Source organism: Carassius carassius, chromosome 40, assembly GCF_963082965.1.
Source record: "Carassius carassius chromosome 40, fCarCar2.1, whole genome shotgun sequence".
Taxonomy (NCBI): Eukaryota; Metazoa; Chordata; class Actinopteri; order Cypriniformes; family Cyprinidae; genus Carassius; species Carassius carassius.
In genome coordinates, this window is record NC_081794.1 from 15,719,039 (window position 1) to 15,737,642 (window position 18,604).

Genomic DNA, 18,604 nt, shown 5'->3' on the forward strand with positions numbered 1-18,604 from the left:
ATACACAAAAGTGGAGGAATGGGGAATAATTTGTGGGACCTAAAGGATTTTTCTGAAGAACAGCAGCTAAACAAACTAACAACTATCACAAAAAAAGCCGCTGTGGATCATTCAGGTATATAAATTAATAATCTTTTCCAGTTTTTGCTTAGTGTCAAATTTAATTTATAGATTTTATCTTATTGCTGTCAAAAACTTAAGTCTTAAAATATGAACTTCCATGTATATGTGGAAATATGATGCATTCAGACTAACCCATAATTAATTCATTAATTTGTTTATTTATTTTACATGATCTGCACATCTTTTGTATTTTCTTCATGGAGTATACATTATTGAAACAGCAATGAAACAATGAATCTTTAATTGATCTTGATTTATTTTATTGAATAAAAGATGTTCATTGAAAAACATTCTCTTTTAAATGCATTTGTACAATGAGCTTTATCTTTTTCAATCATTAATGTACTGGAAAGATGTGCCAGTTCATTTCAAATGTATTTTATTGCTCAATGTAACATAACAGGTTTTTGGGTCAACTGAACATTGAGCATTTTTAAATAGGCCTACCTATGACAGATATAAGATGTGTGGAACATGTTTAGCCTGCCAGGATGAATGTCTTGTGTCTCTATTAAGTGAGTCCATTCATTGCTTCTGTAGGACAGCTGTGAGATGAGACCGCTGTGTGTTTGTACAATGCCCGGTCAAGATCAATGACCTGGCCTTGGACAAGGATTTTCTCCAGACACCCACGCAGGTATTGTGTATTTTTTGCCTTCTCACTTTCACCTGAAAAAAAGGGTTCAATTTGAAGTAGAAGGATTTGTTTAATACAAAAAAATATTGTCAACTTGACGGATACAAGCAAAACATTGAGAATTTAACACAGAACATGGAGGATATTGGAGAATGGAGGAGTACTTGTGCACGGAAATTCTTGCTTACTTCCACCTTGCAAATTTACCTGGCACTCCCCCAAAAGTCAGTAGCATCCCATTTTTCCACATGGAGAAAAAGTCCAGACTTTCCGTTTCAAGCTCTGGTTTGCTGTTTACCACAAGCGAATGTTTCTGTATGGTGAAAGTAAGTGTTGCAGGTTCATGGGGAGGGGCAACACTTTCCGATCCCTCTTTCAGGCCCAACTGCACCTCCTGTTACAGTGCAAAAAAATGGGTAACATTTTACAATAGGGTCCCATTAGTTATTAATTAAAATGTACTTATGTTGAGCAAAGCATTTGTTACAGTATTTATTAAAGGAAACAGTTGGTGCTCCCCAATGACAAATGCTATTGAAGTCAATGGGGACAATGTTTCATTACTAACATTCTTCAAGATATCTTTTTTTATGTTCAACATAAGAAAAAAACTCTTACAGGTTTGGAACATCATAAGGGGTAAGTAATTGATGATAACATTTTCATGTTTGGGTGAACTATACCTTTGATTAATTAACTGTTACTATTACTAATTACTATTAAATAATATTAACAGGTACTCTTTTTGAATTTTAATGAAGTATTCGTAAATGCTTAAGATGAATAAATCCTTTATTTTTTTATTATTAGTTCATGTTAAGTAATGTAATGTTAACAAATGGAACCTTACTGTTAAGTTTTACCAATAAATGTTATGAAAAATTGCTCATAATAGACCTGTGTACTTTTAAACAAACAATCTCTAGTTTTCTTTTGTAATAATCATTAGTGGGGTCATCATGTAAATGTTTTATTTTACTGTGTACATACCTTGACATCTTTATTCCCTTCTAACTCTCTCAAAACATACTCAAATCCTGTGCTTTGGAGACTCAATGTTGTCCCAGTCCAGGATCCGAAGATCTCGACTGTGATACCGGCCTCTTCCGTCTTAAGTCCAGGAAGATCTGCCGTGATATGTGCATGGAAGAATAACGTCATATAATCTGCAATTCAAGTTTAAACACACACGATTCTTCACTCACCAGATGTATTAAACATAGCCACTCCAGTTCCTGGAAAATAGCTCCCTTTCTTGATCTCAGAGAAACAGGGCCGGGGTTCCCACGTTGAGTCTGCATCCCAGGAGGTGCTGAGATTTAGCCAATTCCCTCCTCTTATACAAGCATCCATTTCTGGCTCAAACTGAGAAATAAAATAAAATAAAGAACATTTTATGTGGTCAGTCAATGCTGTCAGTGAAAATTAGTTATTTTCCAATTAAAATGTTAATGGAAAATACAAGTAAAACATACTGGATGGAAGAGCTTTTGTTTGTCCACCAGCATGCCACCAAGACCAAGACGTATCTTCCCTTTTAGTTCATCTTCTGTCAGTTTAGAGTGAAGACCGACTATAAGCTCTACACTGTTGTTTACCTCCAGCACCACAAATTTGCCCTCACTGCGCAACTCCAGCTGTCCAAAACCAACAAAGAATCTTTAGAAGATTTATCACTTTATCAATGAATCCCATTTTCATCAGTAAATCCTGTGAATATCCTGTGATAATATAAAGAAATGTTTCTTGAGCACCAAATCAGCATTTTGAAATGATTTTTGATACTGAAGACTGGAATAATTGCTGCTGAAAATGCAGCTTTGCCATCACAGGAATTAAATTAAATTTGAAAATATCTTCAGAATAGAAAGCAATTATTTTTGTAATATTACATTACATTACTGTCTCACTAATCACATAAATGTAGCCTTGGTGAGCATAAGAGACTTCTTTCAAAAACACTTTTAAACTGGTGTATATACTGTAGTATCATATACAAAGGGTTGTTGCTTTAAATTGCTTCAGAGAATTTGGAAGAGATTTAGAAATGATGAACAGTATTTACCAAGTGCCAGGCCCCATCATTGAGTTTTCGACCTCCTTTTACGCTCACTAATATGTCTGCTTTCCCAATCTGCATTTCAGGTATGCCATCACGCAGGGAGAGCACAAACCAGTCCTGTCCTTCTTCAGTGTCTCCATAAAAGATGGCCCCCTCTGGGTCAAGGGTCCGAAACTCAAAGAAAGATCTAATGCTGTAAGTGTGAGGTAAGACATCTCACAGTCAAATCTGCCACTATGATGTTTGAATTAGATACACGATGAGCCACTACTGCAGTTAGGCGTCAAGAAATTGAGATTTACAAAGTGAAGCGGAATCAAGTCAACTCACCTTGTGATGTCAGAGAGATTTGCGATCATCTGCATTAAAGGAGTCCATTTGGACTGTCTGTGTGCAAGATTGAGGACACCCTTGACGGATATCTGCCTCAGTCATCCCAAAAATCAAAGAACGGTTTTGACATCACACAACAAAAATCATACAGCAGCCAAGCATGCTCGGATTACATTGAGACATATCTCCCGTACTCTCGCTAAAGGCTAGTTAAACACAAGCATCTGCAATATATATATATAGTATATATATTATATATACTATATATATTATATATACTATATATTATATATTACATAGTCATGGCCAAACGTTATCATATGAGCAGAACATGTGAAAGTGTGAATGAGTACTAGTTAGGTGAAATCATTATCATACTATTTAGATTGTAAGAGCAGGCAGATTGCTATAAACGGAGAGAAGAAGCACTTCCAATCATTGTGTTCTTGAGCAGTTTGGTGATGATCCTTGCATTTTCCAGCATGATGGAGTGCCCTGTCATAAAGCAAGAGTGATAAAGAAGTAGCTCGAAGATTGTTTTATTGTTCCTGTAGCTCAAGTGGTAGAGCATTGCGCTATGAAGTGAAAGGTTGTGGGTTCGATTCCCCGGGAACACATGATAGGTAAAAATTGATAGCCTGAATGCACTGTAAGTAGGTTTGGATAAAAGCGTCTGCTAAATGCATAAATGTAATTTAATTTTAATTTAATTTAATTTTGGATCCGTGGCTAGGCGACTCACCAGGATCTCAATCACATAGAAAACCTATGGTCAGTCCTCAAAAGGGGAGTGGACAAGCAGAAGCCCACAAATTGTGATCAACTCCAAGAACTAATAAGGCAAGAATGGATTGCTATCAGTCACGATTTGGCCCAGAAGCTTATATCCAGCATGCCAGAGTGAATTGCAGAGGTTATGAAGAATAAGGGTCAACACTGTAAATATTGACTTATTTTTTATATATATATATATATATATATATATATATATATATATATATATATATATATATATATATATATAATTTTTTTTTTTTTTTTTTTTATTTACCAGTGAAAGCATTTAAAACATATGGTTATCATTGTTTGGTAACACTTTAGAATAATGTTAGTTAATGAAGATGCAGTTATTCATTGTTAGTTCATATTAATTCACAGTGCATTAACTAATGTTAACAAGCACAACTTTTGATTTGAATAATGCATTGGTAAATGTTGAAATGAACATAAACTAAGATTAATAAATGCTGTTGAAGGATTGTTCTTGCTTAGATCATGTTAATTAAAGTAGTTAACTAACATTAACTAATGGACCATTATTCTAAAGTGTTACCCATTGTTTTTCAGTATACCATAGAAACGTGAAAAAATAATCTACAAATACTGAAGCAACACACTTTGCAAAACACAAAATTTATATCACTGCCAAAACTTTTGGCCATGACTGTATATATCAAAGGAATAATAAACTACAGTTTATTAAAAAGTTAAGAAAAAAAATACACGGGGCAACCTTTTGAGCAATTTTGTCGGGCAACTTTTTGAGCATTGTTGCTTGGGCAATTTTCCATTGAGAATGGGTAATACATTTTTATCTGGATATTTTAGATCGGTCATGGGCCCTGTGTCTCACCTTGATGCCCGATGATGGCAACATTACCCAAAAAGTTGCCCAGTGTATCATCAGCCTTCGAATCTTCATTCATATCTGCGCTTTCAACTTTAGCCTTTACTTTTTAATTTCTGTTGATTCAGTTTCAAGGTAACAATTGCCTCTGCAGTTTTACGCTTGCAAATTATATTTTACATAGTAAAGAGAGCACTAGTTTCTCAACGTAATTTCTTAGTAACAGACCTTTTTGATTAAATGATGTCTTTTATATCTACAGACCTGTCTTTTAGAGATCTTATACTCACCTGTTCACCTGACACTCTCCTGCACAGCAGATTCAGGTACAGGCCCAACAGTAGTATGATCTCTTCCTTTAGATAGTTCATTCTCTTTTAACTCCAGAGGTTAGAACAGGAGTAGAAAAAAGAGGGAATGGAATCAGGACATAAGCTAGAGCACTTTTATTTAGACTACTGCCATCAGACTACCTCTCTCTCTCTCTCTTTCTCTAAACTCCTGTTTAGCACTCAGCTTTCCCATAAGGCCAGTGATTACGGATGTCGACATACTGTAACAGCACTGGAAAGTATTGATTTTGGGCATGTTTGTTTGAACGTAAAGGTCTTTTGTATGCTGAAAACTTGTTGATTCATTTTACCAGTGTGCAGTTGCATAATTGGCATTCAGTTACATGTTTGTGCTATGGTGTTTAATGGCTATGAACAATCAAAAGCTAAACATTGTAATTTTTGGCATAAACTACCTTCTGTAGCGCATTGTCTTTAATGGATATTGTGTTTTCTTAAGTTAGTAAAAATGATTTAAAGTGGCAAATGAAGAAACATCTTAAAGTTAGAGTAACTTAGTAGAACTAAAGTAGAAACAATACTATTTCTATATAATTTAAACATATTTTATATGTAAATTGTTATGGATTTATTTATTTATTTATTTTTTTTTACCTGTCCTTGACCTGGTAGTTAGTCTGATTACATAACAATTGAACTTTGAAAGGTAACTCATGTTTGTTCATCCAGTACAGTGAAACCTTGATGTATGACTAGCAAGGCGTAGGCGTTTTTTTTTTTTTTTACTTGGATTGCTAAAGTAGAAGTACCAGTCTAGTTTGGTATATTCCAGACTAAAACTAACAATTACTATGAACAGTGGTCAAATTAGTTTGTGAAAAGGTCCACTTTAGTCATTTGAAAGGTACACATCACTGTTTGTGTGACCCTTGGTTGGCTTTCCAAATTCCATGACAAGGGCCAAAGAGCAGGAAAACCTGGCCATAGCGTACATCCCACAATCTGTATATGATCCCACTCTCAGAAATAATGTAGTATAATGATAACTTGTCAATGGGACAGTGTCTATTCATGAAAGGTACATATTAGTATCTACAGACAAGATACAATGGGTAGCATTGTTTTCTAACAGTGTGAACAATCTAGTTATTTTGCTTTAAACATTCTTCAAATATCTAAATTCACATTTGAGGAAAAAAACACTTTAATTTACTAACTCTCTTTGAAATTCAGAGCTCTTTTTTTGCAACACTTCTACACACACACATCTATATATATATATATATATATATATATATATATATATATATATATATATATATATATATATATATATATATAATTTTTTTTTTTTAGAATGATGTCGAAACTGTGCTAGGAATGCATATTAATGATGAATTCAAAGATATTTTGCACATCGTCAGGTTAATACTTTATTTGTATGGTTGTAGCGTGGACAGAAGGAGTAAAGAGAACAGGAGCAAAGAAATTAACTGTTGATTGTAGATTGTTGATTTGAATCGGCAATGTGTGCCAACAAACCTTTGTATTAAATGGTCACAAAGACAAAAATAAAGTTTCAAACATTTCACTTCTTTGAAACAGTCCCAATATAAAGTGGACCTCTAAAACAATGGCACATATGGCATATAACATTGTCACAAAATACCAGACAATTCAGTCACATGCCTACAACTATGACCAAGTGCAGAACATATTCAGCTGGTAGATTTTAGTCACTTTGATTGACAATTGAAGCCTCCAAAGGGTCCTTATTCTGGGTGGACCAAGACGAAGAAAATTATTTTGTAGTTCTGGTATTATTCAAAACCAAATGTACTGGACAGATCTGTTATTATTTCTCTACATATGTTCCCAAAAAGCTTAATTTCTAAAATATCTCTTAAGTCGTTTTTATAGGTCTGTGCAAATATTCAGTAGTCTATCCAGATGCTGACTGATAAATGTTTTTTTTAAGTAGGACTAGTAATAGTAGTAGCTCACATCGTCACAAGTGACTTCTTTCAAGCATACTATCCACTGAATTTCATTGAATGTCTGCTGATGGATGAAACGGAAAACATAAGAACATAACTCATAATTTATTATGTTGTTCCTTAAAGCAGTACTCAAATAGAATGTTTTATAGAAAATGGTATGACAATTTTTTCTTTGTAAGGTGCGCTCAGATTATGTGCATATTCTTATTAGCTTATTCAAATAAAAATGCAAAGGCATCTTATATGTAAACATCAGAATTTTAGATTTAGTCATTTTAAACCAGTTACTGATTCAGAATCGAAAAATTGATACCTGGGCCAATATTTAAACCTAATCAGGCTTAAATACTCAATGGAGACAAAAAAAATCTAAAATGAAAAAAAAATTACAAAGCCAATGTTATTAGTTCTTTAAAATAATTGTCAGATTTTGCGTGAACCTCTCAACAACATGTTTGTTACTTTTTTACATTCGTTTACACAAATGTAACATATACTACTTCTTTTATTTACCAATCACTGGTACAAGTGGTTTATGCAATTAATTTATATATACATTTCTAGAATTCATGTAAAAACGTTATCATGGTGGAGAAAATACAGCAAAAATAAGAGGTCCAAAATCAAACACAAGTTTGTTGGTAGCTATCAAGGGATGATAGACCTTGTTTTGGTTTCCTTTTCCTTTACCACCACACACCCTTTCTCTCTCTTACACACACACACTTTTACTATGCAAACAAAAGGCTTGTACTCATACCCGAGTGAAGCTACATTATCCACAACCGTTCATTGCATTGTGTTTTACCCTCAGGAAATGAACAGTGCTGCGGCTACATTGCACAGTTTCACACTTACTTCAAAGGGAGAAGGTAAAATATTGTGAATAGACAGGGAAAGGGTGTTGGAATGAGAAAGAGTTGGAGATGGAAGGGTGGTGTTTGAAAAGCTTTTGTAATGCTTAGGGAAAAGAAATAAGGCAACATAGGAGTTTGTCTTTTTGGTTTTAGATTTGAAATTGTGATACTGAAGGGTTAAAAATAAGAAGCTCAAAAGGTCTTGTGAGGACATGCCTCTAGTGAAATAAAGCAGGAGAAGATGAAGAACCACATATGGAGGAAAATGGAGTTTCGTGACAACACCAGAAGATACTGAAGAAGCAGTTGTTTCTCATGCTTTGTGGTTATATTGAATCCAACTTCCTTGACATGTCCCTAAGACTACTGTATGTATGTATATATATTTATATGAATACCTCATAGCGGTTCAATATTACATGTTATTTTTCAAGTCAGCGTACAGAAATGATCTTCCATACTGTCTTTATTTTTAACCTCATGACTAATTACATTCATATTTTTGTGTACTTGAATGAGCTTCAAGTACAAGCCTTTTCTCACTACCAAAAATGAAAAAAAAATATGTCAATCAAACAAATAATGTAGTGAAAAAAAAAGAAAGTACAAGGGAGAGCTTAAGCCACTCCAGTGCTATAAGTCCCATAGTGCAGGCCCTACAGGGGCGTCAAGACTGACTGATGTTCTGTCGCTCTCTTTTCTCTGCTGCGGAGAGAGAATCTGCTAACCAAAAGAAATGGTGGCTTGCTTGTAGTAGACTGTTTTTCTAAAACTAATATTCACCGACTACTGTCTCTTACAAGTGTACGATTCTCTCTGTCTTTATAAAGGAAGCTCCATTTATGCTAACGCACTGCCCAGCTGCGCTTTTCTCCACTTTCCTCCCATTTTTGCTCACGCTTTCACTCTGTATAGTTGTCTGTTTGTCTCTGTTTCTCCCTTTCTGTTGTGTCTTAAATTCAGTCAAGTGAATGGAGTGTCTTTGGTGGACACCAGGGGGCAGTGGGGAGGAGAAGGCCACAAACATGAAGTCAACTGGAACATATGTTGTTGGAAGAGATGAAACGGTTGGCTTGAGTACTGGAAGTACACAGACTTATTTCTTAAATGATCAAGGAATAATACCAACATGATACAAACCAAACTATGCGAAACAATCTGTCTATAAACATAACACGCTCAAATGTAGAGTGGATTCTGCATCACCATACATTTGATCTTGTTCTGGTTAGTGAAGGCATCACATAATAATATGTTTAATCCATATGACATGTAGCTACACAATCAAGTTGCTATGCTATGACTTACGAGAGAAGAACTTCATCTATGTTTTCTATTAACTGACCTATTAAGATTATAACAGCTTTCCAGGAATGGTGTTTTTTTGTGAACTTGCATGGAACTGCCCAAGGCTGATGCAGCACAAATAATTTTAAGTGTGCATGCCTACACCCCCAACACACCCCACAAATACACTTACACAAACCTGCAGGCACACATTAAGCCGAAATACTGAAAAACACATGACTGGAGTACCGATGTTGTAAGATATGACACTATGAGCTACCCCAAAGTCTCCATGCATTACCTCTATACAAAATCGCTAACTGTACATACTCATGCATGCACACACACACACGCACGCACACACACAAAACTGCTGCTGCATCTTCCCTGTGTGTTGAGTATGTTGAGCCTCTTCAGGCATACCATTTTGCTTTTTAAAGATAAGCCACCTTTGAATTACTATTACTAAAAGCAGTATAATTAACACTATTTTTATCATTGTTGTTATACTGTCCTTATTATGGGAAGCAGACAAAATTTGTTTAGCAGAACACATATCCTGTTAGCTGTTATTGTTCATGTGTTATCCCTAATGTCGTACTGATTTTGAGAAGACGGATATCCAAGCTTTAACGACACTACAGAATAGGCAAAGAAGTGGTGTGTTGAAGGTGCATCCTGGCAGTGCCTGAAGGGGGCATTATATCTATTGTTCTTCAGCCCCTTATATCCTTTCCTCCTGTCATCAAGATACCTCTCCATCTTTCCACCACGTTTGATTTCTAGGTATGTATTTACTGCTTTACAAAAGAGAAGTAAGAGCTGTGCAAGAGTGTTCAGTTAACAAACAGAAAAACAACTTCCACCCTTAATGGCCTCCTCTACTCTTTTACAGATATTCCCTTGCTGCCATTGTGTATTCATTTATGGGTTGTCCTGCTTTGTGCTACTGCTGCCACCACTGTTGTATAGGCTGGGGTTCACTACTAAAGGATGGGGCACTGTGCCTGTTAAAGGGGCAGCAGCATAATTGAAAAAAGGCAGGAAGGGTAAGGGCTCTTTGTCCCCTGACGTCATCATATTTAGAGCCATTGGAAGGGCAGCAAGGTTATAGGGGTATGGCAGTAGGTGTGGGCCATAGAGTAGGTGATAGGGGTCAGGATAAAAGGGCAGTTTAGTGGAGTCAGAGTGTGGTACCATCTTCCCAAGTGGTGGAAAGGGTAGGGGTCCAGCAGGGTAAGACATCAGGATTTGCTCCTCCTGTTTCTTACCAGAGCAGTACCCTCCAGGTATGACCAAGGGAAGAGTAAGCTCCTGGACAGGGTAGCCTGAGCCTCTGTGGTGTTCAGTAGGAGTGACAGAGGTGTGGTCCTTTGATTCAGGCTCTGCTGTGGGCACTTGAAGATGTAGCAGGTTGTGGGACGGAGTCTTGCTCATCCCGGCTGAATTTGCTTGCAACATAAGACCCTGTTTTTCTGTATTGTGCCTTCCTCTGTGTGTTTGGCTTTTCTCTGCCTGTGGCCGCAACTGTAGGTCCAAAGGTCCTGGAGAGTGACAAGGTGACTTTGAATACCTTTGAGAAGATCCTTTTGGAGTGGTTTGAATGACAGAGCATGTAGGAGATGGTATCGGACTGAGTGGTTCCTCTTTGGGTACTAGCAACAACACCTCCTCATTACAAGACTGTTCCTTTGAGATGTTGGATGGATGTTTATTCTGTTGATCAAGTTCCTTCTTTTTTGCCAGTATTGTTGGCATGGATAAGTCTTGGACTTGGCTGCTGGATTGAGGAAATATTCTTAAATCCTTAGCATCTTGTAAATCACTGAAATCTTCATTTGGAATATTTTCACCTTCTCTAAACACATAACTTCTGCCTGTTTTTAGTGATACAGGTCCAGATGGAGTTGTTCCTCTTCTAATCTGAGGTTCTGTCAACATTTGAGAAACTTGGATTTGCCTGTCACTTGGCGTTGGGCTTCTTTTCTGCTGATCTAGTGTGTCTAAATTCCGTTTCTCTGGTGTCCTGTAGTCTAGGCACTCTGCACCATTCATTACAAGTACACTAGGGAGGTTAGGAGAGATGACGTTAAACCTTTCTAAAGTGGGGCTGTGCATAACTTGGGAAAACTGTGCACACAGTGGACTGTGGACTTTTTCATTGGCTGCCACTTTGGGACTTTCACAATTTCTGACTCTTTTGTTTTCTTCCATCTTCTCACCCAGTTGGTTGCTAGTAATTTGACAGTCTGGTTTGGAGTAATATATGACAGACACCGGCTGTACTTGCTCAGAGTTGGTGTCTAAACCTTTGCTTGGTGTAGACTCCACTGCAAAAGTTGCACAACTAGGTAAATCTTGCTTTTCCTGTGTGTCTTCAACCGAGGTTGAACTGCCTAACTCGTGTCGCTTGATGTGGCAGTTAAGTGCAGCAGATGTTTTGCAGACTTTATCACATTGTGAGCATGTATATCTGATTAAAGGCCTCCTGCCCAAGCGAACTGGGCTGTCTTTCTCTATGGAACGTCCATCCACTCCATTCTCATCCGCTTTTATTTCCACCTCATTTCTTGATGACTGGGAAGTGAAGAAAGTAGGGGCAGACAGGGGCTTGGTTTTGGGATGCTGAGTCCTCTGGTGTTCCTCTAGTTTGGATTGTGAGGGGAATGGAGCTCTACAAAGCATGCACACAAACTCAAATAGATGTGTCAACTCATGTTTGTCTCGTTTCCTTGGGCTGGAGAACCAACGCCCACATGTTCCACACTCAGAAGCCCGATCTTCTGACCATCGTTGTTTGATGATAGAGGATGCTGTGTTTTGAGAATTGTTTGTAGTCTGTGAAACAGACAAAGGGAGAGGAAGATCAGGCTTTCCATGTGTTCCCTTTTCTTTTCCCTTCTCTTCCGTTTTTGAAGAGATAGGACAAGTGTGTGACATTTCTTTGACTTCAGTTTTCTGTGGTTCACTAATTTCTTTCAGCTCTTTCTTTACTTTCTGTCTCCTCTCCTCTCCCTCATCTGCCTCTCCACCATCAATTTCTTTATTCAAATTTTTCATGAGTCTATCAGCTCTCCTCATAGGCCTCAGGGATCGTTTGTAGTGCAATTTGTGCTTCCAGGCTTTAGCCCCTTGCATATGAAGGGCCTTTCGCTTGGGTTTGTAAGAATAGTAAGGCCTCCATAGGTTGTCCTCCACATCATGGTCATCTCTGTCCTCCCTGACCTCCTGCCGGAAGAAGTATTTCCTCACCTTGCCTTTTAGTTTTGGGTTTTTCCATTTGGACTCCCCCTCCTTTCCTTCCTGACTGGATTTACGTTGTTTACGTTGGTGGTGATTGGTGTGCCGCTGCTCTCTCTGGTCCTCCTGTGAGAGGTTACTTTTTTTGGGTTTGTTGCGTGTAGGGCTTTTGTCCCTCCTTAGATCTGTTTCAGAGATGCTCCGTTTGACTATCGCTTCCTCCCCTATGCGCACAGTAATCTGACAAAGTGGGCCACTGCCCTTGACTTCTGATCCCACTGCTAAAGGAATTGTCTTATTTGACTCTGTTTTATTGTGAACTTTTCGTCCCTTGTGAAGTTTCTCTGTTGGCTGCCTGATTTTCGAGGCCTCTGTGTCTTCACTGACAGTGTCCCAGTCCCTGTATGTCTCTGTGTGCACTCTCTGGCTATGTTTTTTTATTTGTTTTTGACTTGTTTTTGCCATTAGATAATTTTCTTGACTTCTTTTTCTCTCTTCAGAATTCATCTTGTTTCTGTGAACAATAACAGAGGAAGAAACTGCAGCACTGTGCATGATGACAGAGGGTTTGCTGTGTGCAAATGAAATGACTGAAGAGACAGATTCTTCTGGGCACTCTGGAGTTTTACTTTTGCCACTGTTGCTACCTGACTTCCATAAATCTGACCCTTCTGTGTCCCTTGCTTCTACTGCCATGTCTTTTTGAGGACAAGCTAATTTTTTACCCTGCTCAACACCCACCCTGATGGGGAATCGTTCAGGCTCTGTGGTTTGAAGATCTTTCAGGAAAGACTCCAATTTCTTAGTGTCCAGAGGTTGTGGGAGGCTGCTGTCTATAGACAGAGGCAGGGTAACTGATGAATCAGAAGTGAGTAGTCCATCAGCCATTGGCTGACTGTATGTTTTGTAAGGTCGCTTTAGAGCTCGCATGGGCAGCAGGCGGTACAGTTTAAGGCCATTGACCTTCTGCTTGTAGCCACCATTGGCTGTTTTTTCACTTGAGATCAAACCAGGGTTTATACCATGGAATGCCTTTTGGTGTGTTTTAAGGTTGTAGTAAGTAGGAAATGCCTCCCAGCAAAAGATGCACTGGTAGCGCCTTTCACCTGTGTGCCACACCTCATGTTTGGTGCGGTACTCAGCCAGAGCAAAAACCTTGTCACAGTAGTGACAGGGGTACTTCCGCTGCCATGAATGCACATTGGAGTGTCGCTTCAGGCTGGACAAAGTCATGTAAGAGCGTTCGCACACAGAGCAAAAGTAAATGATATGTCCATCCACCACTTTTACAAAGTGATCCTCTTCCCCCAGGGCATCCGTGCAAGTCAGTGTTCCAGCATGACGGGCGTGAAGGTCTCGCACTTTTTTTATGGGCCGGCCAGGCCTTGTCCCTTGTCCAAGCTGTTCTGGGTCTGCAGCCTCATCTGCTCTCTCCACTTCACCCTCCTCCAGGGGCTCTTCTTTGGGTGGCACTGGAAAAGCTGGCAGCCCTTGCTTGCAGGTGGCCTCATGGGATTGCAGTCTTTTATTATGGATGAAGGCTTTGCCACAGTGGCGGCAGCTGAGTACTCGTCCCCCCCGATGGAGACGCATGTGGACAGTGAGGGACGAGGCAGTACTGAACAGACGGTGGCACACCCCACACAGTAGTTCTGGCTTCGGCACTGCTCTAAAAGAGTCATGGAAAGATGGCGTGGGGGTAGTCAAGGGGGAGGAAGTTAAAGAGAGAGATGAGGGTGAAGGAGGAGGAGGAGGGGTTGATGAGGACGAGTGAGGGTTTATGCTTGGGAGAGGAAGGCTCAGTTCAACATGGAGGCTGTTTGCCTTGCGTTTTTTGCCTTTTGAACTCTCAGGATCCTTCATACCTTGGTCCTGGTAGGCTCTCGCACTAAGGTTGAAAAGGATGTGTGCTGTTTCTGTTGTCGAATGCTCTTTGTACCCATTATTGAGACTAACCCCAGCTGTCTCTTTTGAATAGTCAGTTTTGTTAGAGTGTTGTAAAGGAGATGTTGGGTATCTGGAGCCACTACCATCAACAGAAAAGGATAGAGATGACTTGCAGTTCTTACTGACTGGAGCAGTTAGATCGACAGGGAAGGAAGAAGAAGTGCATGGCAAGCGGTCAGCGTTTGATGATGTTTTCGATAACTGTTTGTCTCTGAATGCTTCCCCCATCCATGCTGTGCCATCTGAACTATCTCTGTCGTGAACGTTGGTGGAGGAAATGGGGTGGGATGAGGAGCAGTGCTTCCGTGCAGAAAAGCTAGGCAGTCCAGCACTAAGGGGAAAACTGAGCGATATCCTCGTAGTTTTGGCACCATCCGCCTCCTCTGTGCCCTCTCCCATCCTGTCTCCTCTCATGTGTTTATTTCTGTGTTTCATTGGATCCTTGTACAAGTCCTCTGAGATGCTCTCCAAGGCTATAGTTGGCCTAAAACAGAGAACACTAGACAGTCAAAGGATGTGTTTGTAGTCCAACAAGGTCCAGGAAAACAGAGGGTCTGTTCTAGCTATATCTTCAGTGCAAAAGTTGACAGTTGAAGGATTGTAGAAAACAGAGGTGTCAAATAAAGAAGATGGCAATTCCTGGAGGTCAAGCCCAGAGACAACAACTCCTAGATGTAGGTAACATTTTGCATCTCTGATTATCTTTGTATAAATCAAGATGAGGATTGCCATGCATTACATATTCAGCTCCAAGAATGCAGTGTAGGTGTGGAGAGGGTTCCAGCTATCCTCTCCCGACACCATGACCCCACTCTTAATCCTGCAAAAAAAAAAAGACAGTTCAAATATTCTGTTTGAATCACAGGACAAATTGTAGATTTTAGACTACCACAAACCAGAGAATGTAGTAGTATTATACTAACAAGAAAGGCACATGACAAAACGTGTGCATTGTGTGGTGGCAAATCAGCATACTAGACTGCCTATAAAATAACAAGCTTGCACATAATAAGCAATCCATTGTGGTAATTATACACAGGCAACTTAGTCAAACAAGTTTGGTTGCACTAATCTTAGTTTCTGAATTTGGCATGACAAAATCTGAAAATGTGGAAGAATCTCAGCAATCGACCCCACGGAGTCACAACAATCCCTTCACCTAATTGAACACTGCTAAAATTTACTTTCCCCAACAGTGTTATAAATAGTCGTAGTGCTCCAAATATGCCTAGACTGAAAAGGTACCAAAATATAGATGGCCTTTTGAACCGAAGCATCATGCTTTCCTGTTGCTGATTTTTTTATATATGTTTGAATATATTTTTACTATATATCATTTAAAGCAAAAGTCCATGTGATGAGTACTTTCATGAAGTTTTCTTTAGCAGTCTAAGAATTAATAGTCCAGTCTTGCTGTGTTCATAAACCCTCTTTATTTGCTTATTTAATGATCATCTTGTTTGCTTAACCTATGATTTTGGTGAGCATTTTTAGTTATCGCTAATGATGTGACACCAGAGAAAATCCCAAGTCATGGTTTTCTGTCTGAGTTTTGGCCAGGCAAGCAGGCCTCTGTAAAATTCCACAAGCAGCCCTGAATGCACTGAAACTAGGTCAGCACTGTTATTGCAGAGAGAAAAAGAGAGGAGGAGGGAGAGCAATGGAGAGAGAGAGAGAGAGAGAGAGAGAAACCGAGAGAGAGACAGAGAGAGGTGGGGAAGAAAGCAAGATCCAGGCCTGGAGTCAGGAACAGCCACAAATACACACTTACACATGCACAGAAACACACACTGACACTCACACACACAGGCTGCATGCACATGCACATGCACATGCACACACACACACACACACACACACACACACACACACACTCCTCTCAACACGCAAACACATTTGCAGGCGTACAGGCACATATGAACCGGTCTGTCTGTAAACAAGTGGCTTGACAACTAGCGTTACCCAGCATACCACAAATGCAGCTGCTGAGAGTGTGCAAAGGATGTACACCAGAAGACCTGTATGATAATAGATGTTATGTAAGAGTACATTTAGACATGAAGAGTTGAATATTAATTAAACATGTCCACCACTTGTTGTGGCTGTGGTTGCTAAGGCATGAAACAAGGCCTAAGAATGACACAGTTTTACATGGAGTTTGCATAGTAATAGACAATCACATCTGCCATCCCCTCATTTTCTCTGTACGTCTGTCCCTATTTATCTCTCCCTCTCACCCTCCTTTTCTCTTCTCATATGACGCACACACAGCCTCTCAACAAACAAGAGACTGTCCAAGCGTGACAGGGCCTCTGCCTCCCCCCTCTGACTGCCCGACTACTTATACATGCAACCGACTGAAAGAGTTGGAGCTGAAGTATTAAGGTGATGCATCTCACACAATAAAACATTATGTCTATAAAGTCTATTTAAATAAAGGATAACAAATCCTAAGTGTAGCAAATTGAAAACGAGTGTCAGAACCCCGTCATCAGCCGGAATGTGAAATGCATGCTAGTGATGCAGATGAAGATTTACAATTTAAGCACATGAGATAACATCTAACTGAGAAGAGTCTCAGAAGAAGCTGGGTAATGGGCTATAGGTCTTGCGTTTAACCGTGTCACTGAAACAGACCATGCACTGAATGTCAGTGGAAAAGGTTAATGAGTGAAGGCCGTCTGTTTCCGTGTGGCTGTGACGGGGCCCAACAGGGTGAGGTGGACTGTGAAAAGGGGGCTGTTCCTAGATACTGAACTCTACACAACCCCCTGCCAAAAACATGGCGGAGCCAGCCAGAGGAGAGATGAGGGGTAGGAAATGAGCAAAAAGGAGGAGTGAGCTGTTTTGGAAGCAGTTGGGAGATGGAGCCGGATTGTCGGAGGTTGGGTTCATGGTAAGATTTCCTTGCTCCTTGCTCCTTGCTCCTTGCTCCTTGCTCCTTGCTCCTTGCTTTCCCCTAAGAGCAATTTATGGTAGCTTGGTGATTTGGCATGACGGGCCATGCTCTAGCGAGTCTGCCCGTGTTACACGCTGTGTTCGACATGGTCCGCTGAGTTTAAACTTCACAAGTGATTCCCATAAATCTGTTGCTGTAATATAATCAATGACAATATCCTAAGTAGAGCAAAACTGGAAGAAAATTGCCATCACAGACAGAATGAGATACTCCGCTAGTGACCTGGCTACTTTCTTTAGATCATGCCTGAACCAGCTTATATAATGCTTTAGTTTGGTTAGGAAGGCCAGCAGCACTGCCATGTTTCCATTCTAACTTGATGCCAGAAACTTTATGCTGACATGTGCCAAAGTTTGAATAGCAAATATCCCATGTTAGCTGACTTGAACACTTAAGCAGTGACAGGAAATTCAATTTGATCCTGGCATATATGCAACTCACTTCTACAAGACCATACAACTTGGCTGCTTGGCTTCTAATGACCTCTGACCCTATGGCCTTGTAGGGGATGTTAATAGTGTACTTTTTTTCAAGAAAAAGTGCAAGTGCATCTTATAACATCTAATAACATCCACCTTACGTAAAAACGGGTAGATGCCGTTTTTAGGAAAACGATTGTCTCTGTATTCCAAGATGCCGCTTAATCATTAATTCTAAAAACATGTCCTCCTTTATCGAGATGATTTCTTCAGATGTGAACTTGCCACAACATAAAGTATCAAAATCCAGCAGACACGAAATTATGAAAAGAGAATGCAAAAAAGTCTGAAGCTTTATTCTGATTATACTTTAATCGTGGAGCGACTCAACAACCCTGAAAAAGAACTGCGTGGTTCAGCCACAGCAGCCGAGGATAAGGGAGACAGGCCTTGATTAGCACACACACAAACCCACACGCACACTCATTTCTGGTGTCTACATAGAACCAAAACAACATCGATATGATACGAGAGTGGCATAGAAACACAAGAAGCAGGAAGAGGTGAAGACAGAGAGATATATCAGAGGAAAAAGTCTCTCCTTCTCACTCCCATTCTCCGCTAGGCAAGCACACAACAAGACAACGTACCTCGAAAAACCTTCTGCTGCATCTCGGCTGCGATGTGTTCTCTCTCTCACTCTCTCACTCTCCCTCCCTCTGTCTGTGTGTCCTGGTCTGCGTGTTCCCGTGTGCGTGTATGAGTGAGAGAGAGAGAGAGAACACAGGGAAAGACGAGCGCGTGCACACAGGCAGCACTA

The 18,604-nt window shown here is 39.6% G+C and overlaps 2 protein-coding genes across 2 annotated transcripts; both read right to left on the reverse strand.

Annotated features, from left to right (window-relative positions):
* Positions 1–261: 261 nt before the first annotated feature.
* shbg (sex hormone-binding globulin) lies at positions 262–5,316 on the reverse strand. Its single transcript, XM_059532181.1, has 8 exons — positions 5,073–5,316; positions 3,153–3,244; positions 2,826–3,015; positions 2,236–2,397; positions 1,966–2,125; positions 1,751–1,887; positions 968–1,154; positions 262–792 (listed from the first exon to the last, which is right to left on the reverse strand). Exons 1-8 carry the CDS (start codon positions 5,151–5,153, stop codon positions 635–637), a joined length of 1,167 nt encoding a protein of 388 aa, XP_059388164.1. The 5' UTR covers positions 5,154–5,316; the 3' UTR covers positions 262–634.
* Positions 5,317–6,483: 1,167 nt separating this feature from the next.
* LOC132122206 (zinc finger and BTB domain-containing protein 38-like) lies at positions 6,484–18,584 on the reverse strand. The gene is made up of 2 exons (XM_059532182.1): positions 18,435–18,584; positions 6,484–15,226 (listed from the first exon to the last, which is right to left on the reverse strand). Exon 2 carries the CDS (start codon positions 14,839–14,841, stop codon positions 10,144–10,146), a length of 4,698 nt encoding a protein of 1,565 aa, XP_059388165.1. The 5' UTR covers positions 14,842–15,226; positions 18,435–18,584; the 3' UTR covers positions 6,484–10,143.
* Positions 18,585–18,604: the final 20 nt, after the last annotated feature.